This window comes from Oryzias melastigma, linkage group LG22 (assembly GCF_002922805.2).
Source record: "Oryzias melastigma strain HK-1 linkage group LG22, ASM292280v2, whole genome shotgun sequence".
In the NCBI taxonomy this organism is placed as follows: Eukaryota; Metazoa; Chordata; class Actinopteri; order Beloniformes; family Adrianichthyidae; genus Oryzias; species Oryzias melastigma.
In genome coordinates, this window is record NC_050533.1 from 16,143,405 (window position 1) to 16,164,071 (window position 20,667).

General features: G+C 39.6%; 1 protein-coding gene across 1 annotated transcript in view; it reads right to left on the reverse strand.

The window, feature by feature from the left end:
- Positions 1-20,667, reverse strand: part of arid1b (AT rich interactive domain 1B (SWI1-like)) — a gene marked incomplete in the record, with an annotated part of 225,344 nt that overhangs the window by 40,674 nt on the left and 164,003 nt on the right. Inside the window, 2 exon segments of the mRNA XM_024269837.2 lie at positions 3,323-3,490; positions 6,474-6,560. Of these exon segments, the coding sequence (XP_024125605.1) occupies positions 3,323-3,490; positions 6,474-6,560 (255 nt within the window).

Here is a 20,667-nt window from a genome sequence, read left to right on the forward strand (position 1 = left end):
GAGAAATAGCAACTTACTTCAATGTTGGAAGAATTGTTTTTTTGTTGTTATTATTGTGTTGTTGTCCTTTTGTGTTTATGTAGAAAGAGCCGACATGAGATCATTTTCTTCTGTCTAACTCAAATAGCGTGTTTTATTTTGAAATATCTCGTATAAATTAGCACAAAAAATTAAGAATAAATAAAAATATTTTAGCAGGTTATTTGCTCGTTTTAATTTTTTATCTTTTTTTTGCTTATTTTAAGCTAAAACAAAAAAAAATCCCACAATAAGTTCCACTGCGGTCAAATTTTTGCCAAAATGTTCAAATCTGTGTCATTTTCAAAGACATAGTTTCTGCAAAGTGGCAGTTGTGGGTGGGACTGTTGTTGCGGAGTAAGCCTGCTCTTATTTCCCATCATCCCGCTATCTTACTATTTTAATTGGCATTTTTTCATCTGTTCCCGATTCACAATGATTTGAATAAAGAAATACTTAGAAATATATATATTTTTAAAAAATAAATGACCTCCATTATGAGAAAAATGCTACAAGAACATGTTAAAAACACCATTTTCATCAGAGTGGGTCTTTAACTAAAATAGTGTTTTTTACTAATTAACTACCTCTCATTAATCCTAACATGTAGGGTTTAATTTCAACACCTTCACCAACTTCCAGTGATCATTAAAAAAACACAAACGGTTAAAGGTGCGCGCATGAATTTCTTGCAGAGCAGCCATCAAGTTAGATTTCTGCGCAGAGCAGCTTGTGTGATCCTCTTTTTCACACCCTCAGCTCTTCACAGATCCACAAATGCATGCTGTTTTTAAGTGCGGGTGAAAAACTGGGCCATCTGGGCTTTCATCGGATTCGTGCGCTTCGTCTTTAGACGCTCATTTCAAGGTGGGAAAAAAAAAGAAAGAAAAGTTTTCTTTCAGCCGCGACAAAAAGCTCATCGGGACACACGCTACCTTAGGATTGTGTTTTCCAGCCTCAAAAAAGGTCAACACAATATGGGAGTGTGTGCTGTCACAAGCTTGTTTATCTGTTGGGGGAAAAGAGTCGGCCAAAAGAGGACAGCAGCAGCAGCAGAAGCGGCGGCGGTGCCTTTGAAAAGAAACTTGTAATGGTCCACGCTCGGATGTGTGAGTATAAATAAACACGCCGCACAGTTTTCAGGGACATTGTCTGCCGATTTATCAAAGGAGTTTCACTTTCTAATATCTCATAATGGTGTCATCAGGAGGAAGCAGAGGAGAACAGAGAGACGGAGGCATTCTACCAGCTTGATGGAGGCTGAATCTCTTTAACCTTTGGAGTGAAAACATAAAGACAGCGGCGCTATAGCGAAAATGGAGAAAACACCTCCCATTTATGCCATGTGGACACGTCCACAACCCAGCTTCTAATGCCTCTAATTAATAAAATACACGGAATGTGGTTTAAAAGCAGTTTTACTTTTAAATCGACATCCGTTTAATGCATCGCAGTTATGTAATTGAGGGATAAAACGGGGATAAAAGTGCAATTCCTCATCAAAACAAAACCTGAGCTACTTCAAATAAAAATATCATTTGCAGTTATTGTCGGGGAGCGGAGTAAAAGAGTAAATGCCTGATAAAAGCAGCGTTTAAAAGGCTGGCGTGAGCGGAGGGAGCAGGCTTGTTAACAAACAGGATAAATGATGCAGATGGAGCATAAAAACGATACGGGAACAACTGTGATTAACCGTAACTTTAACCACAACCACTGAGTTTAACACACTGTTGATGCTGGCAAAGATTTAAGCTCTTGTTTGTAGACATGAAGTATATTTATCAGGATTTAAGTTGCCGGTAAAGCCCACAACATTAAATAATATGCAAGTTAAATGTTTTGGAACTGATATGCTTTTAAACCCTTTAATGAAATATACAAAAAAAGGTTTCTATAAGATATAAATAGTATACATTTTGATACATTGCGTGATTTGGTCAATTTTTGCTCACAACAGTAGTAGTAAAAAAAACGCTGATCAGAATTAAAATGTTCCAAAAACAAAAAACAAAATTATAAAATGGTAAAACAATGGTAAAACAAAATGTTTGATTTCGATTGAACGTGTGAAACATTAACGTTTTTCAGGGTCATTCTAATTCACTCTTTTATCAATTTAAAGAGCCCATGTACGTGCAGCTAGTGTTAGCTTAAGATGTAAAAATATTGATATGATTACACACATGTTTACCAGGGTGTAACTATGTTATGAAGAATTACTCATCAACAAATTTAGCTTTTTTTAATACAGCAAGTAGTCCTTTTAAAAACAATTACAATCGATGAGTTATTTTCACCATAAAGTGAAAAAGCTTTTTCCCGCCAAAAGTGTTTTTGAGATTTCACGGAGGCAGCCATTTTGAATTGATGACTCAAATGTTTTAGAGTGGTGTCGCTTTATAATAAAGTATAAATTATCATCAAACTTTGCACTCCTTCAAAACAGCAAGTAGTCATAAAAAACACATACAAATAGATGAGTTATTCTCACTGTAAAGTTTTAAAAATTAACATAAATGTTCCCGCCAAAAGTGTAAATGAGGTTCTATGGAAGCAGCCATTTAGAAATTAGCATTAAAAGCCCTTCTACTGCCTCTAGTGGAAGGATGATGAACTACAGGGTGGGAAATATAGACCACGTTACATAAAATGGGTTTCTGATTATGTCAATGAGATTGGAGTCCCAGAAATGCCTGTGTCAGATATGATACATATGATTACATATAGATGACTTAACTTTGCTCAAAATCAGGACAGTTGATAATTTTTGGTCTTACAAAGAGCTAGGATCTGGAAATTAAGAATGTATTAATTGAAATGAGTCAAAGTCCTTTTGCTTCAGACTCTTGGGTATTCTTAGATACTTCTTTTTACAGCCCAGTCAGCAAGGTGAAGTGGTTTAAAAGTGGGCAGAAAATGTGGGCCCTGAATGGGTTTGTCCACAGTTTCTGTGGTGGCCCCACCTGTGTTTGCCCACATTGGCTTAAGTGGGCACTCAGTGGGTTGGCTTGTTACGCTAGCCAGCCTGTGGAGAGCGTAGCGTTCTAGTAGTGAGCTAGCAAGCTTCACTGTCCACCAGGCGGCTAGCTGGCATAGCGGGCCAATCCACTGAGTGCCCACTTAAGCCATATAGGCAAATGCTGTTGGGCCACCATGGATATGTGGACAAACCTATTCTTGGCCCACATTCTTTCCCACTTTTAAACCATATGAGGCCCACTTGGCTTTGCTGGCTGGGAGATGACTCAATGAAAAACGTTCATTGAAGTTTTCCTATAACTCTGATCCGAAGACAGACTCTTACTTTGGTGACCATATTGGGCTCCTTGAGGTCCATAAGAACCAGCGGGGCTGCTCTGGGAGTACGGACCCATGCTGGGATACAGTGGGCCTCCTCCATGGGGTGGGTGAGGGGACTGTGGAGAAGCAAATTGGGAGCCACTCTGGTTCCTCTGGATGTTGGACATGAACCCTGCAAGACATCATCATACATAGAGTGTATTTAAAGTTTGGCTTCACAAACCCTTTGAAGCCAGAAAAAAATGAATTCATCATTGAAGTTGTGGAATAAGGCCAGTCTTTTTTTTTGCATTTTTATTTTTTCACGTCCATGAAAGCCCTGGTCTTTTACCTTTCCGTGAGCTCCTGTTGCACAAAAAGCTCGTTTGGTGATCAATGCAACAAAAACTGGGTATTGGAGAAAAGATGCGGCGTAAAAGGAACCCGCGGCACAAATAAACGCACACGGAGCATTCAGGGAATGTCGTCGGCGATAAAAGCCCGGGTCAACACTTGGGCTCAAAGATGTCAGCGGCTCCAAAAAGCTGAGTGTACGTATGAAAGAGCGGCGGAGGCTTGAGCTAAATCGCGTGCTCCACTCTCCGCAGAATAGCCGGCGATTTCACCATGGCTACTGTGTTATTCTAAACCTCTCTGTCAATAGACGTGTCAAAGCCTCTCAGGCCCCAACTCGCCCGCCTCATTCAAATTGACATTTGGAGCGGCCCTCGCCGGGGCCTCGCTCTTTCAGGTTTTGAAAACATCTCCCGATCCACCGCCAATAGAGAAAGGTCGGCGGATGACCATTGAGGGAACAGAAACGTGCGTCTGAACCCGGTGCTGCAGATTAGGCGTAAATGGATTGGCTGTACGCTCTCATTGTCGAGCGAGCGAGCGCACGCGCTGACTCTTCAGCGAGTTTGGAGTTTCTGTGGGGAAAAAACTATGAAAAGTGCAAGCTGACACTCGTGAGGACAAAATGTGAGGTGCAGAGCAGAAACATGCCTGAATGTACAAATGTGTGTTTGTGCGCATGTGGAGGGGAGATAAAGAAAGAACCAAATGAATGTGTGCAAAGAAACGAAGGCCAAGACGGAAAAAAAAAAGAAAAAAAAACAACAGTGGGAGCGAAAGCGTGTGTGGGAGGGAAAGACAGTGCGATGGAGGGAAAGAGCGATTGGGGGCTGAAAGTGCTTAGGCTGCGAGTGCTGGGTTTAAGGAGCGAGGACATTATTGTAATGTTTTGCTTCCATTAGGGTAAAGGGATTCTGGGAGAGGAGGAGAAAAAATACAGAGTGTAATACCGCACTTTAAATTGCCTGGAAAATGGATGGAGAGAGAAACATTGTGCAGACAGTGCTAAAAGCAAATAACACTTTCAGGGAATTTTCCCTCTGAGTGTGTGTGTGTGTGTGTGTGTGTGCTTCATTCACTACACACACACGCACAGACCTACAGTTTGTGCGCACAAAACCGAACAGATGTAGACACAAACATGGAATGACACACATGTGCACACCAGAAAACACACAACATATAAACACACACATAGGGACAAACACATATGGGGACAAAACCACACAGAGGTAGACACAAAGACGAAGACACACAAATACACAGACATGCAAACCACATAGACGTGGACGTGTTTTACACGCACAACCAAAGAAAGCACACATGCACACAAAGATTTAGAAACAAGCACACACATATGTGCACAAACAAACAACAGTAGCTACAAAAATAAACATAAAAATACACACGCAGACACACACATGTAAACAGAAGCATTCAAAAACACAAATGCATACACACAATCTCAAACCCACAACCAGATGCACACCAGTAAGACACACACAACCTCAAATGCACACACAAAAAATATTTTTCCCTTCTTGGCAAAGGGCTGAGGCTCTCGGTCAGACAACAACAGCCAAGCGCCAAAACACTTCATCGTGTGTGTATGTGTGTGTGTGAACATTGGTGGGGGGTGTTCATAGGATTTATGAAAATGAAGAGCAGTGATGGGCTCTCAGGGAGGCCAGCTCTCCAGCAAAGTGGGGCGTGTGTGTGAAGCGGGGGCTAATCATAGCAAGGATGCCAGAAAACAACAACAGTAGATGGAGCTAAAGGGGTCAAAGGTCACAGGCATCAAAAAGCAGCAAAACGTGCTCACTTTGATTAGACCAAGTTAGTTAAAAAATGCAGTTTTAGTGCATGAGTCTCTAATTTTATCTGTGTGTGTATATGTGTGTGGGGGGGTTATCTCTCCGTAAGGCCGACTCCCCAGTCTTTTTTGCAGCGCTGAATGAATGCAGTCACATTTTTTTCCTGAAAGCAACTCAGCTCAGCATCAAGACCTGATAGCTCATCACTAAATGTTGCTCAACTTCCGTCAGTTTTTAGTTTGTAAAGTAAAATTTGTTTAGTTTTGTGTGAAAAATTTCTGACTAAATCTGAATAGAAATTTTTGTAGTTAAACAAATAAAAGTCGCTTCTACAAAGAAAACTAGTGATTTAAAAGACTCACTTTTATCAATGTTGTGGTATTTTTCTGGTAATGGAGTTAGAGGCGGGGCTAAACATTTTATATGTGGACAGCCACTACAAATCAAGTGATCAAAAATACATATTTTTAACAGTTTTATTATTATTGTTGTTTTATTTAATTAAAAACATGGCTTTTTATTACTTTTGCAATGCCTAAAGACTGTGGGGCAGCAGCCCCCATAAACCCCCATAGCTCCGCCCCTGGACGGAGGACACACATAAATAAAAAGAAAGCTAAAAATTGAAATTCGTGTTATTTCTTTATTCAAACTGTTGTGAACCAGGAACAGATGAAAAATGTAGTTTGAAAAAGCCAGCACGTAAACAAAGGGATGATGGGAAATGGGGGCAGGTTCACTTCACACCACAACTTAGAGCCAAATTTCTTAGAAAAATTACAAATTTTGCTTAATTTTTTTACTGATTTTGCCGAAAAACGGCATAATCTGAATCAAAACACCACTGGGAACACTTTGAATGGAATCAAAAGGTGAACTGAGTGGTAATTTAAAGACTTATTACCTCACCAAAAAATTAATTATTTGATAATTAGTTGCATTTTTGTCAAAAGAATTGCCATTCTAATATATTTTTCCCCACTTTTACTTTGAAAAATCAATCCTCACCTCTCTCCTGAGCCATGGGTGAGCGTGTCATCTGCAAATGAGCTGCATCCTGTCCATTTCCCGAGCTCTGCGGCGCCATGCCGGAACCTGCAAAGCAGCAACATTGGAGTCTCAGTTCATTTGAACACTCTGGAGTCACGATGCAATCCCTAAAAAACACAAAAGCTGACACCTGAAGGGAAAGTGTTCAACGCAGATTGAACTCCCGTCTTTGTTCCAAACGGAGGTCAATTGGAAATGGATTTATATTTGCTTTCAATTTACTCCGCTTTAGGATAAAAGAAGTGTGTGTGCGCGTGTTAAAAGCATTCAGCTCCTGAAGGACCACCTTTGTTTTCCCCCCTCTGTGTTTCTGCCTTTCTTTTTAATGCCACTAAATGAACTTTGTTGGAAAAGTTTGCAGTCATTTAACCAACAAATCACAAACAATGTCTTTGTTTAGAGGCTCCGATGGCAAATTACACAGAAAAAATACAACATCTCAACACAGTTTTTGTCTATTTCTACCCAAAACATCATATAAGACTAAATTAACTCACTAGTGAGTTTCAATTAAGATGTAAAGACTTGGTTTAAGACAAAAAATCTTGAATTTCACGAGACATTTAATGACAAACATCTTAAGTTAATCAATATTAGAATGAATGGAAGACTCAAAAGATTTTGAGAAATCAGGTTTATATATTGTGGAGAGTTCTACAAAAACATTTTTAATCATATATCCATGTTTGAGTTTATATAATTATTATTAAAAGATTTTCCGGGTATAGGGGGCGGTGTCTGTATGACAGCCGCTTCCACTGTGTTTCTGTGTCTCTGTGGGTGAGCTTGAAGGCTCACTGTCTCGTATTAACCCGAGGGGGAAACGATAAAATAAGGGCACCTTTATCCTTTGTTTTTTTAATGTTTCGATGAGCTGCACCTCACAGCTCCTCTCTGCCTGTCGGCGTTTGGAATGAGTGAGCTCCGCCGCGGGAGACAAAGTCACTAAAAATGTCACGTGCTCAAAGCTGAGTTCCTGATTGGCAGTTGTAACGCAACGACCTGTCAAACTTTACGTATTTTCATTTTGGCCGTGCCGCCTGATTCGCGCCGTGTCGCTCAAATTTACCTGCTGGCAGACTTTCGCGCCGCGCCAGTCGCTCAAATTGCGCCACGAGGCTTAAATTCGCCTCAGAGCGCGCCTGTACCATTGAGTTAACATTGTAGCTGGCCACCTCCGCTGCGTGAATCGTGTTCGGTGTGAAAGCACCTTAACAGTTGAATTAAAGGTGACATATCAAAACATCACTACCAAATCCAAGTCCCTGATTGGTCAAAGTTTTACCTGGTTGAACTTACATTCATTTTTTACGTAGAGCCAAAAAATTCTCCTAGAAACTTGCATGAGTTATGAACACGAAACACACATATACATGCATTTACCTAGACTTTTCTTCGACTTTTTTCTAAGAAGCTCACCATCTTGTATTCTCTATTTTTGTAAATGTATGTATTTTATGCACATGAATAAAGTTTTCTGTGATGCTCCAAGGTAGTGTCACTCACAGAGGACATATCAGGTCCCCAAAGCCACTTCCCTTTTGTGAGGATTAAAAACCAGAGCAAAACCCCCTACAGAAAAGCAAAGTCATTTCAGGATCATTGATTAGGTGGTTGAGCAGGCCTTCAGTCTGCGCCTGCTGCATTGAAATCCAATAGTGAGTTCAGGTGTCTGATTAGGCGAACAGCAGACAGAGACTGTGGTGGATTGATTGGGCCTGGACGGCAAAGAGAAGGTAAATGAAGCTTTTTATTTTTGGAGGCAAAAGAGGAGGAAAACAAATAAAAAACTAGATTTCCAACGACGCCGTTCGGACACGAGAGCAGAGAATGTTTAATTGAACGTTCGCGGACGTATTTCTAAAAATGTGCTAAAACGTCCAGGCAGCAAATTTCAATAAAAATGAAAAACAATTCACGTGATTCAATCAGTGTGTGAAATGCACACAATATGGAGAAGTGTTTGTGTGTGCCAACAGTAATACATGACTGGAGGTGACACACTCTCCACATAAACAAACCCAATTAAGTCAACATAATTGCTTTGCATAAAAATGCATAAACAACATTTCCATCCACCCGCCGCCTACTCACACTCGGCCGCACGCACACACAGTCGCACGCGTGACGTTCAGAGGCGCAAAAAGTAATTGCACAAAACAAGTGTACATGAGGCACACATAAGAGCAGAGAGACACATAAGATGTGTACTGAAACGTTCACACGTGCACTTAGAGACCCCCTGCCTCACACTTGAATAGATCCAGCGGCGCTGCTTCAAAGGGAGAATATTCGATTAGTTAGTCTGTCACCATGTTGCAGGAGGCAATAAGAAACATTAGTATGCACCAACCAAAGCCTCTGTGAGATAACACAGAGGCAGCCGGCTTTTATGTGTGTACTGTATGTGAGGAAAAACTTAAGTCAAAGTAATTCCCTAATAAAAGTTAAACAAAAGACGGCATGGTTTTTGTTTACCGGCGCTCTCCTGTAGCACTTGTGTTTACACGGCTGGCTGGAGAGGAATGTGTTACTGTAAAAGGCTGCGACCACTTGTTGCCAGAGGGACGGATTTAGCCGGAGTCCGGCTTTAGAGGAGGCGGGGAGGGAAGCGGCGAGGATGAAGGATGCTTGGGGCGGTTTACCGAACCTTTAAACTATGGAAATCAACCTTCCGCCTCGGCCCATGCGCTTGCGTGCGAGGCGGCGTGCGCGGGGTTCCACGCCGAGCACCCGCTCCGCTGTCAGAGCGAGTTTGCTCGGCTGGCAGAGTGGAAGTGGCAGCTTCTTAAACTGTGGGGATGTGCCTCTATGTGCATATGAGGAGATGGGGTTTGCTCAAAGATGATGAGAGAAAAGATTTACAATAAAAATACTAAGAAAAGGCAGGAGGACTTTTAGAGTTCAGAGCATCATCCCTCAACTTTATTTGTCTTATTAATAAAATCAAAAATGAAAACAGAAACTTGCACAACAGAGGGAAGAAGTAAGTTCTCAAACAAAAACCCTTTTATATTTTTAGTCTTTTGTGTAACTTATAATATACAACACCCAGGAGATGACATTTAAAAAAGAAAAATTGTTGCATGAAGTTAGCATTTTTTGTGCAAATAGTGCTAATTTGTACCCACAAATTAGCATTTTGTGGACGCAAATTAACATTCTTTTATTTTTATTTTTGTGCTTAAGCTAGTATTTTGAGAAGTTAGCACTTGTGGCCTTTAATTAGATTTTATTAATATTTCTGTGCACAAGTTAGTGGTTTGTGTAAATAAAATACTTATTTGTGCAGACAAATGACTATTTCGTGTGCATAAATTACTCTTGTGCACACAATTTAGCATTTTGTGCACTAAATTTAACATTTTATCAGCATCTTTTATGATAAAATTATATTTTGTGTGCACAAATTTGCATTTTGTGTGTATAAATTAGCAGTTTGTGCAGAAACAGTGGTATTAGTTTTCTGTGGCTACAAATTAATATTTAATGAGAACAAAATGCTATTTCATTGTCACAAATGAGCATTTTATGAACGTTTCATTGCACAAATGAGAATTTGGAGTGCACAAGTTACCATTTTGTGGACACTAATTAGCTTTTTTTGTGCTCAAGTTAGTTTTTTGTGCGCACAAATTGCTATTTTGTAGCTTTTTAGCATTTTTGTAGCACAAATTAGCATATTGGGCACACAAGTTAGCTTTTTGTGGACACAAATTAGCTTCTTTTTTTAGCTAACTTTTTTAAGTTAGTAGTTTGTGCACCCAAATAAGCTTTTTGTTTTCTTGAGAGAATTCTGTGTTTTAGCATTTTGAGCACACAAGTTAGCATTTAATAGCCTTTGATTGGCATTTTAGCATTTTTGTCCCTAAGTTAGTGGTTGGTGTGCACAACTTAGTCTTTTGTACACACAAATGACTATTTTTTGTGCAAAAATTTGCATTTTATTAGCACCTTTTTGCCCACAAGTCAGCATTTTTGTGTTTTACTCTATGTTTTATTCTGTGTTTTACTGTGAATCACTTTGTGATTTTTATCTTGTAAGGTGTTATATAAAAATATATATATATATTTTTTTGCACAAATCAGAATTAATTAGCACAAAATGCCAACAAAATGCTTTTTTGTGGCCACAAGATAATAATTTGTGTGCAAAAGTTTATATGATGAAGGAAAAATGTAATATTTTTGTATTTGTATGCAATGTCCAGGGCTCCAAAAAACATTACATAATTACATCCAAATAAAACAAATAGTGTTTTCCAGGACTTTTAAATCCCCTTCCCTCCTAAATAATTCATGAGCGGGATTTCTGACACATAGTTTTTCCTTCGTTTTGCAGCTGAAAGGAAGGAAAAAAGGCGAGAGTTAAATGTCAGCGGGAGCTGACGGTATACCTTTCCTTTGCCCACAGAAAATTGTCTTTACTAGCTATGAATAAAAATGTAAAACAAATAAACAGTATGGAAATGGCTCTGCCATTCAGGGGACAGATGCATGAAACTGTGTGCAGATGCACGGAGAAAGCTGCGCAGCAGGAATTTGCATACACTTTCTTTTTGCAAAGACATTTGTATGTATGTGTGTGTGAGTCTGTGGGTGTGTGTGTCTGTGTGCGTGTGTGGTCCTGTTGTTATAAATCTGCATCACTTAAAAATAAAACCACAAAAAGTGTGGCTGCTTTCTACTTCCCCCTTCAGTCAAAAATATTTTCATTCACAACTTTAGTCGCTATCTAGTAGAATAAAATTATTTTATGGTTTTCCCTGGCCTGCAGTGAAATCATTTTACGAACAAAGACAATAAGAATAATAATTTAACCCCATAAATGCAATTACTGTGCTACAAAGTGTCTTTTATTAAATGTTTTGGCCAAACATTACCAGTCCAGACTTTGTTTTGCTTTTGTTGTGTTTTTTTTTGTTTTGTTTTATGATTGAGAGTAAAATGCATGACTAGATATCAGACACCCCAAAAAATAAATAAATAAATATTTCGAAATTTGCTGTTATGCATTAAAATGTGTCATTTAGTGACTTTTACAGTAAGTTTTCCATCTTCCTTTCATCTTTGTCTGCATCTTTATTTTCACTCATAACTTCAGTTGGTTTCCAGCATAACTTGCAGGTAAAAATGACAAATAACGCAGAGATGGCTCAAAACACTCTTTGTGCTATGATGTTTGACATCCTGACTGTCACATTTCTCAGTTTAGCTATTTCTTTTTCTTCTTTTGCTTTTGAAGGAAGTAAAAGAAATATGTAAATATAAAAGTGAGTTTAATGTAAACAAAAATTGCTGATTGGATAATTTACCATAAAATATAAAGAAAAGGAACTTTCTGTGAGGCGGAATCAGGAAGTTAATTTAACTTGATAACATGGATTATCGTAAAGATTTAATCAAGGAGAAACACATAACTTCCTCTTTGAAGCACATCTGGAAATTAGGATAATCGGTCCCTGGTCTATTCAACAAGTAACTACTTTGTTGTGCTTTTTGCACAAAATATCTACGCTTTTTACCTTGATGGGAAATGCCTTGACTTTAGAAAAAAATAAAAATAAAATATTTTTGTCATTTTTTACTTACTTTTAAGTGTAAGTTATTTGATGGACAGACGATTGTTGGCTCTAGAACTGACGGATTTGTCCCGCCTTTCCTCCATATATGGGAAATTTGGTGGTGACGACCACAAACCTGAAATAAATGGCCTTTACCAAACCAGTGACTTATGTGACCACACACTCTAACAACAGTAAGTACTTTCATAACTTGTTGCACATTCTTGTATAACTGCTGTCACAAAAGTCTAAATACATAATCAGCATTTGTACGGGTTGTGCTCTTTTGTGAATTTTATATTTTTGTCATGTTCTGTTTTCATTTTTATTTATTTTTTCTTGTTTACCAATCAAGTTAACGGTCTCCAGTAGTCTTCATTAAAGCTTAGATGGAAAAATGCTGTTTGAAAATGATGGATGATGGGCATCATCCTGATTAAAAGACGACCGGGAATGCTTTGAAAATAGATCAAAATATGATCGGGGCGGGACTTTAACGTTTTTTTTTTTGCTTTCGCCACAAGTCTGTTGTCCTGCATTTTGGCTGGAAACTCTTCAGATGCAGAGGGCCTTTCCTGAAGAGACTCCCTCCACCCAAACCAAACTCTCAACTATTTATAGGCCTGAGAATAGTGCGGTGGTCCATGCTCCAAGTGGTATTTAGCCAAAAGAATGTCACTGAGCCAATTCATTAAGACCGCCGGAAATTGTATCAACTTGTAAAGGGAAAAAAAAGGTCATAATGTTCCTTAATGACCACTTAACCTAATCAGGTTTAAGTTAAAGCTATATAAGAACCTGTTTTTATTTTATGCTAATTTGAAACATATTTTAGTAGATGACTCAATTCTAATATATTTTAGATTTTTTGAAATTGTAGTTTCAAATATAATGTGATTTATTATCATTATTATTAATTCTCAGTGTTTTTTTTAATTGTACATGACAAATTTTCAAAATAAAATACTTTTCTCTTAATTTGTTTCCAGCTTTTATTTTCCATTAATATTGGCCATCATATAACAAGATTTTCTTCCAATTTTCCCTTTATTTGTATAATTTTAACACGTTTTCTTAGCTTATGGACAAATAATTTTAAGATTTTGATATTTCAAGGCAGAAAATGTGGTTGATATAATTGAGAACTATATCATTTTATGGATTGTTCTGATAATGCTTTAGCCCCCACAGCAGCTGCACAGCAATTAGTAGAGGCAGCAATCAATGCTGGAGTTGTTGTGATGCTCTCTGCAGCTTTATTTCCTGTATGCAATTTACACCTTCTTAATAAAGCAGATGCTCCCATAAACAATCCAAACATGCACAAAGAAGTGACAAACAAGTCCTGTCATTCATATTCAAGTGTGGCAGATTCATTATAAAGAACAACGGGGATCAAAGGTGAAGATGATTTGTATTTTTAATTGGCTTTTGCAAATAACAGGAAATGTTTTTTAATTAGTTGTTTGTTCTTGGATGTCACTTTTTTTGTCTACCCTTCCCACCTATAAGAAAATGTTCTGTAGGCATTTAGCTGTTCAGAGATAAAGATGAAGGACATAAAAAAAGGTACTTTTCTGAACGCAATTTAAGAGTCAAATAACAGCAATTTCCACAATGATAAAAGTCGTTCAGGAAACATGTTCATTTTTGACTCTTTTCTTCACATTAAGAGACAGCAGAGCTGAAAATAATGGCGAGATCATTGAGGTATTTTTTGGGAGATAATGCATCTCGCTAAAAACCCGGCACACACTTTCAAATTCTCCTGCACGAGGACCGGCCACGCACGCCAGAGTCTCCTTTGAAGACGGGGAACGAGGTCTTTGAAGCTTTTTTTCTTTTTTTTTCATCACGGTTTCAAACGCAAATGCGGGAGAAGTTCAAAGCTGAGGGAGAACACTCGTGGCCATATTTCAGTTTTGTTTCATGCTCTGGTTAATATGAAGCTTAGGAGCTAGCGCGCGTAGGTGTGTGTGTGTCTGAAAGCAGGACGTTAATGGATAAAAGTCTGGATTATATTCCGCTTAAAAGTTCATAAAGTCTTCAAATGTGGAGCACCTAAGAGAAGATTTTATACACTCGCTGGCCACTTTAGTAAACACACCTGTCCAGCTGCTTGTTCATGCTAATTTCTAATCAGCCAATCACATGGCAGCAACTCAATGTATTCATGTAGACAGAATGAAAAATATAACATTAATTGAAGCAACTTTGACTGTGTCATGGTTGTGGTTCCAGACAGGCTGGTCTGTGTGTTTTTAGAAACTGCTGATCTACTGGGGTTTTTACGAACAGCTATCTCCAGGGTTAACAGAGAATGGTCAGAAAAAGAAAAAATATCCAGTTTTGTGGGTGGAAATCTCTGGTTGATGTCCGGAAGACATTCTCATTCCCAAGTTGTCACATATTGACGTTTGGTTAGGGACCATTCCGTGTCACTTTATGATACTTTGGGTGTCCCCAACTCGTTATTTTTTTATGTGCTGGCTATTCCAATGAAACCAGGGGAGTTATGTTGGACGCGGTAACGGACACGGACAAAACCTTGGGATTTGCGTGATCCGCGTCCGGTACCGATCCGCCTTCAGTACCGGGTTAAGGTTAGGGTTAGGTTAACGGTGCAATCCACGTCCACGTTTGTGGTCTGGAACTTTGATTTAATTGGAACTGCCAGCCCATCAAAAGAGTTGGGGATACCCAAAACGTTTGACGTTAAGCCATGGCTCAAAATGTGTCAACTTGGAAATGAGAATGTGTTGATATCAGAGGTCAGAGGAGAATGGCCAGACTGGTTCCAGCTGATAGAACGGCAACAGTAACTCAAATAACCACTGGTTACAACCAGGGAATTGAGGCTACAATTCACACAGACTCACCAAAATTAGAGAATAGAAGATTGGAAAAATGTCTGGTCTGATGAGTCTTCAACATTCTGATGGTAGGGTCAGAACTTGGCATCAACAACATGGATCCATCTTCCCTTGTATCAACGGTTCAGACCTGTGGTAGTGTAATGGTGTGGGGGATATTTTCTTGGCACATTTTTGGGCCCCATGAGCCTCGTTTCCACTGAGGGGTCTGGTATTTTGAGTGTTTTCATTGTAAAATGGACCCATTACACAATTACAACCAGTACTTCTTGAGGGCCCCCATTTGTTGTAGCTCCATAGAAAAATGGAACAGGACAGATGGGGTGGAGCCCCTTGAGCCACCATTTGATTGGCAGAAAGTGATGAGGACATTAGAAAGCGCTAATATAGCACTAAGCTAGCATTTCGTTTTCCTCTTTACGCCGGTATTCTTACATAATCTTCCTTCAAACAACATTAAGTTCCTGTTATACACGATGTACTAAAAGTAAAGCTAGAAAAAGACGATCTGCTGGATGACCTCCATTGTTGTTGCTTTTCTAGTCGTCGCTCTACAATGACACATAGACACGCTAGCGGTTGTCACCACAAATGTGCTGTGAAAACAAACCACTAAGTGGAAGTGAGGCTTAACCGAGTGGAAACACTAGAATTAACTGGACAGTACCGTACCACTCCATACCAGACTGAACCGCTCAGTGGAAACAAGGTTTTAGTATCAACTGAATGTGGTTACAGCCCCACAGCCGACTTGAGTATTGTTGCTGACCATGTCCATCTCTTTATGACCACAGTGTACCATCTTCTGATGCTACTTCCAGCAGGATAAGGAGCCATGTCATAAATCTGGAATCATCTCAGACTCTTGAACATGACAATGAGGCACCAGATCTCAACCCAATAGAACCTTTGGGGTGTGGTGGAATGGGAGATCGGCATCATGGATGGTCAGCTGACAAATCTGCATCAACTGTGTAATGCTATCATGTCAATATGACCTAAACTCTCTGAGGAATGTTGCCTTGTTGAATCCTATGCCACCAAGAATCAAGGCAGTTCTGGAGGCCAATGGGGGTCCAACCCAGTACTAGCAAGGTGTACCTAATAAAGTAGCCGGTGAGTGTTTGTCTACGAGGAGAAAAAACTGCTTTTTTTTTGCTCGCCTGAATGAACACTAACACTTTCTAAGCATTTCTCACCAAAGGAGATCCCCTGGAGCGGCGAGGGCCATTTTGGATAAAGTGAGGCAAGTGTGGTGAGCTCTAATAGACTGGCATGGAAGACAGAGAAAGGGCTGCTTCAGCACCATCCCCTAATACAACCCTTAGGCTATAAACGCGCTCACACCTGCACCACTCAACAAACACACACGCCAAGGTAATACCCCCAATTTGAGGTGTCTTTAGGGGGAAGAGGCAGATAAACAGCAGGCTCCAATAATGGCGGTTTAGATCTCAATGGGTGCGAGTCAATGCCTCTCCAAGCCGGGGGCTAATGCCTGTTAACTCTCCCTGTGGGGGACAAACAGAGGCCTGCAGTGGCTCGCAAAACAAGCGCTCTCCCCAGAGCCTCATTACTTCCAACGCTGAGTAGCAACTGTAAGTAAGCCAAAACTGCAGCTTAAGCTAAAAAAAACAAGGAGGGGGAGCAATGAAGCAAAAGAAAGCTGGGAAATAGGTGTTGGGGAGGGAAATAATTGCCCACCGTGCTCAGGTTAGGCTTTACCAGTCAGACAGATTTAGAATGTTGTTTTTTTTTTCTTCTTTTTTTTCACTAAATGGCTAACGCAGCAAGCAGGGTTCTCCCACCCCCCACCCCCCCATTTTGGCTGACAGTGTGCTTTGTGAATATAATGTCTGGGCATTTTGATGTTTCACTTCACACACAATCAGCCGCCGAGGCGAGACGCAAGAATGTGAGGAGAGGGGAAAACAGATGATGGTGAGGGAAAAGACAAAAAAAAGGGAGGGAGCGGAGGGAAAGAGCTGCGGGAGAAAGAGCGAGGAGGCAGAGATGTGGATGGAAAATTCAGGCTTGTTCCTCGGTGGGAGGCCTGTACCACAGTAACGCTCTGAGCGACGAAAGCAGATGCAAACAGAGATGGGGAGGAGAGCGCGGCGGCGAGGGAACGCCAGAGACAAGGAGGAACATAAGAGAGCGCGAGCATGATAAAAATAATGAGGGAATGGAGGGAAAGAAGGAGAGGGAGGGGTGCAGGGACAGCCAGAGGCAGTGTTCCCACCACGCAGCCTCTTAGGGAGTGGTGTGACAAGAAAACTCACCCAGTGCTGCAAAACACACATAAAACCCCCAACCCACTTTTCCACGTCTAACTTTTACCAGCAGCTGAGGGAAATCCAAGTTTCACTTGAGCACCCCCGTGGCACTTTCTTTTACAGATGAAATTCTCTGTCGAGGAAGTCGCTTACTGATGTTCTTCGCTAAATGGTGGCACTTTCACCAAAGGAGTCTTTGGATCTATTAGGGGCAGGGGTGTCCAAAGTCCAACCCGTGGACCAAATGCAGCCGACGGTCAAATATTACAGACTTCTGGCCATGAAATGAATAAGATGTGGCTCCAAGCGTTTTATTGGGGTGTATTCAGACTGGACACTTTCGGTTTGCTTAAATTGAAACAGTTTGTTTCACCTGAACAAATTTTAAACTCCAAGTGGACTCTGGTCTAGGACCAGGAACCGTTCCCTCACCCATCGTTCAAGATGGTCTTGGTTCATTTTTAACTGGGCTTTCCTCAGTCTGAATAGGCTCCACACTCGGAATGGAACAACTGGACCAAAGCGGCCACCGTAGCCGGACATTACTAGATGTAATACAGCAGAACACAGGGTCATAGGACTCAAGTGTATATAATGTGGTCCAGACCCGTGGACTTTCCAGTCTGAACATTCTAAGAATTATGATTTGTTGGTTGTAACTGGTCAAATTACAGTATGTTATGAGCCAGTAAACCTGTGGCAACAACCTGTGACTACTTGACCTTTAGAGCCTTAAGGGCCAAACGAGATGAACAGATTTATTCGTTTTTGTTATCAAAATTGAGGCCCTGCGACAGACTGGCGACCTGTCCAGGGTGTATCCTGCCTTCACCCATCAGTTAGCGGGTTAGGCTCAGGTACCCCCACGACTCCGAAAGGGACAAGTGGCTAAGAAGATGAATGAATGTTATCAAAACCACAATGGTTTCTACTTCTAAAAAAAAATTACTATGTGTGTTATTTTCCTGTTCACAATTTAATTTTTTACATTTTATTTCTGATCTTGTAGTTTGAAATTCACAGTAATTTTGATAAGGACTGTCTTTATAAAAAATAAAACAAGTTCCATTCCAAAAATGTTCATTAAATAGCACATTTGTGTTTCAAAGCATGCTGGCCAAATAGTTTTCACTTCACCATATCTGGCCTTCTTTGCAAAAAGTTTGTACACCCCTGCTTTAGGGCATGTACGTTTGATCTTTGACCCCAGAGTGGTAGGAGAGTAGCAGCCGGCGCTGCCGTTTCAGGGTAACAGGGATTTGTTTTGTTTTTGAGAACGCATCATTAGAGACCTACAGGGCAAACTGGAACAAGATGTAAAAGAGAGCAAATTTAAAAACTGTTTAAAAGCACATTTGTTTAAGGAAAGACCCTTCAGCTACCAAACAAACCAGATCTGGCGCTCTCTGCTAACCTCCTCTCCTCTTTCGCTCGCCCTGACCTCTGCGTGTCCTCCTCGGCCCCGGAAGCTCTTGAAGCGAAGAGCAGATAAAGCAGCTGAAGCTCTCTAGAGCTCTCGCCCGCAAGTTCCTTAATGGAGGAGAATAAAACTGGGAGCAAGTAAAAAACTGCAGAAAATTGGAAGAAGAGAACAACAACAAGTGGACCTCAGAGGGGTTTGGAGGGACAAAAATTAGGAAAAAAATGTAAAAATAGAGACTACCTGTGATCTTCTGATGTTGACTTAGTAAACTGAGCTGAAGTAGAGGGAGGATGTGCTTTGAGTCAATTAGTTTTGCCACAAGGTGTGAAAAAAACAAAACAGTTTGTTGTTTTGAGGCGTGTAGGGGCACAGACACAAAAAGAGATAAGAAAAAAGTCAAAAACATAAATTCAGTTTTAATGGAGTTTTTAACTGAGTTTCTTTCAATTTCACCTTATTGCTTTGGCGCTGACCCATAGCACAAACAACCGCATCATAGCTCTGAACACTACAGTGTTCAATTGGTAACATTTTCTTACAGTACAGTACTTACAGGATATGTAAATGGTACTGACATGATATCTCTTTTGTATCTACCACTCCTTACAGGGTATTTACCTACTGGGTATTTACGTGTTGTGTTAATGTGTCTTTGTGGATTTTCTCTGGTGATTATAGTTGTGCCAGTGTTCAGCATTGTAAGAATGTGTGTGTGAATGAAACTGTGAATGTAAAGCGCTTTAGGCCTTCAAGGAAGGTAGAAAAGTGCAACACAAGTTTATGCCATTTACTATTAAAATGTTGTGGTACTTCCCACAGGTAGAGCAAGGTGAGTACAAATAAAGTACCTTGAATTTACTTCTTAACATACTTGAACTTAAACTCAAGGTACACCTGTGGTACACAAAAGATACATTAACACAAAAATACCCAGTAGATATTATATAAATACTCAGTAGATAGTATGAACCAAATAGTACCACATTAAGACACAGAAAGTACCTGATAAGTACAAAAAAGTAGCATGTAAGTACTCAGTAGCACCTGAACAAATTACCACTTAAATGCCTCTTACATACCCTGAAAGTACTGTACTGTAAAAAGGAATGGTTACCATTTAATTTAAACACTAATTATCTTTACATTGAGGTAAAGACAAGAACTAATAATTAAGAAATACTGATAATAAAGTTTTGTTTTTAATCCAATGTTTCCCCTCTCATTCTGCTCACTGACACACTCCACAATCATAACAGTAAGTACTTGGTTGCTCATATTTATGCTTTATTATGTCTTCATTGATCAAATTTTAATTTAGAATCCATCTGACCTTTTGTTTTTATTATATTTTTTAGTTCTGTCTGTCTCCACGAAACAGAACACTGCTGAATCGTTCTCTATTTTTCCCAAAATATCTGCCTTCTTTATTAACAGCTGGAGGCCATATGCTTCATTCATGAATCTTTCAGTGCTGGTCATTTTCAGACTGTTGTAACAGATGTTAAGTTTCTCTGTCAAAATGCAGGAATTCTGCATTATTAAATTAGCAAACACAAAGAAAAAGGACTTTTAAAACAACATCTCCACCAATCATTTTAAGATAACACTGAGCATATTCACTGAATTTAAATAATTTATATATTGAAAATAACTTTTTTTACTGTTAGAAATTTACCATATAGAAAACTTTTAATCAAAAAGTTATGATTTATTGATTAAATTAATAAAAAAATACTTTTATATTGTGGGAAATCCCCCCCTTAGCATAACACATGCTAGCTAGAAGCTAGCTAGCTTCTGTTGGTAAAGTATATCTGTTCTTCTTTTTATTTTATTTTTTTACTTGTATATTAGGTTTTACATGGTTGAACATGATTTAACCACATTTCACAAAATGTAGCCATGTAGGCTGTGGTAAGGGCAAATTAAACATGTTACTAGAAGCATTTGTGTCCTAGCATGCAACACTGTCCATGTACTCCAAAAACAGGCTCTGTCACTTTCTAATCCCTAACT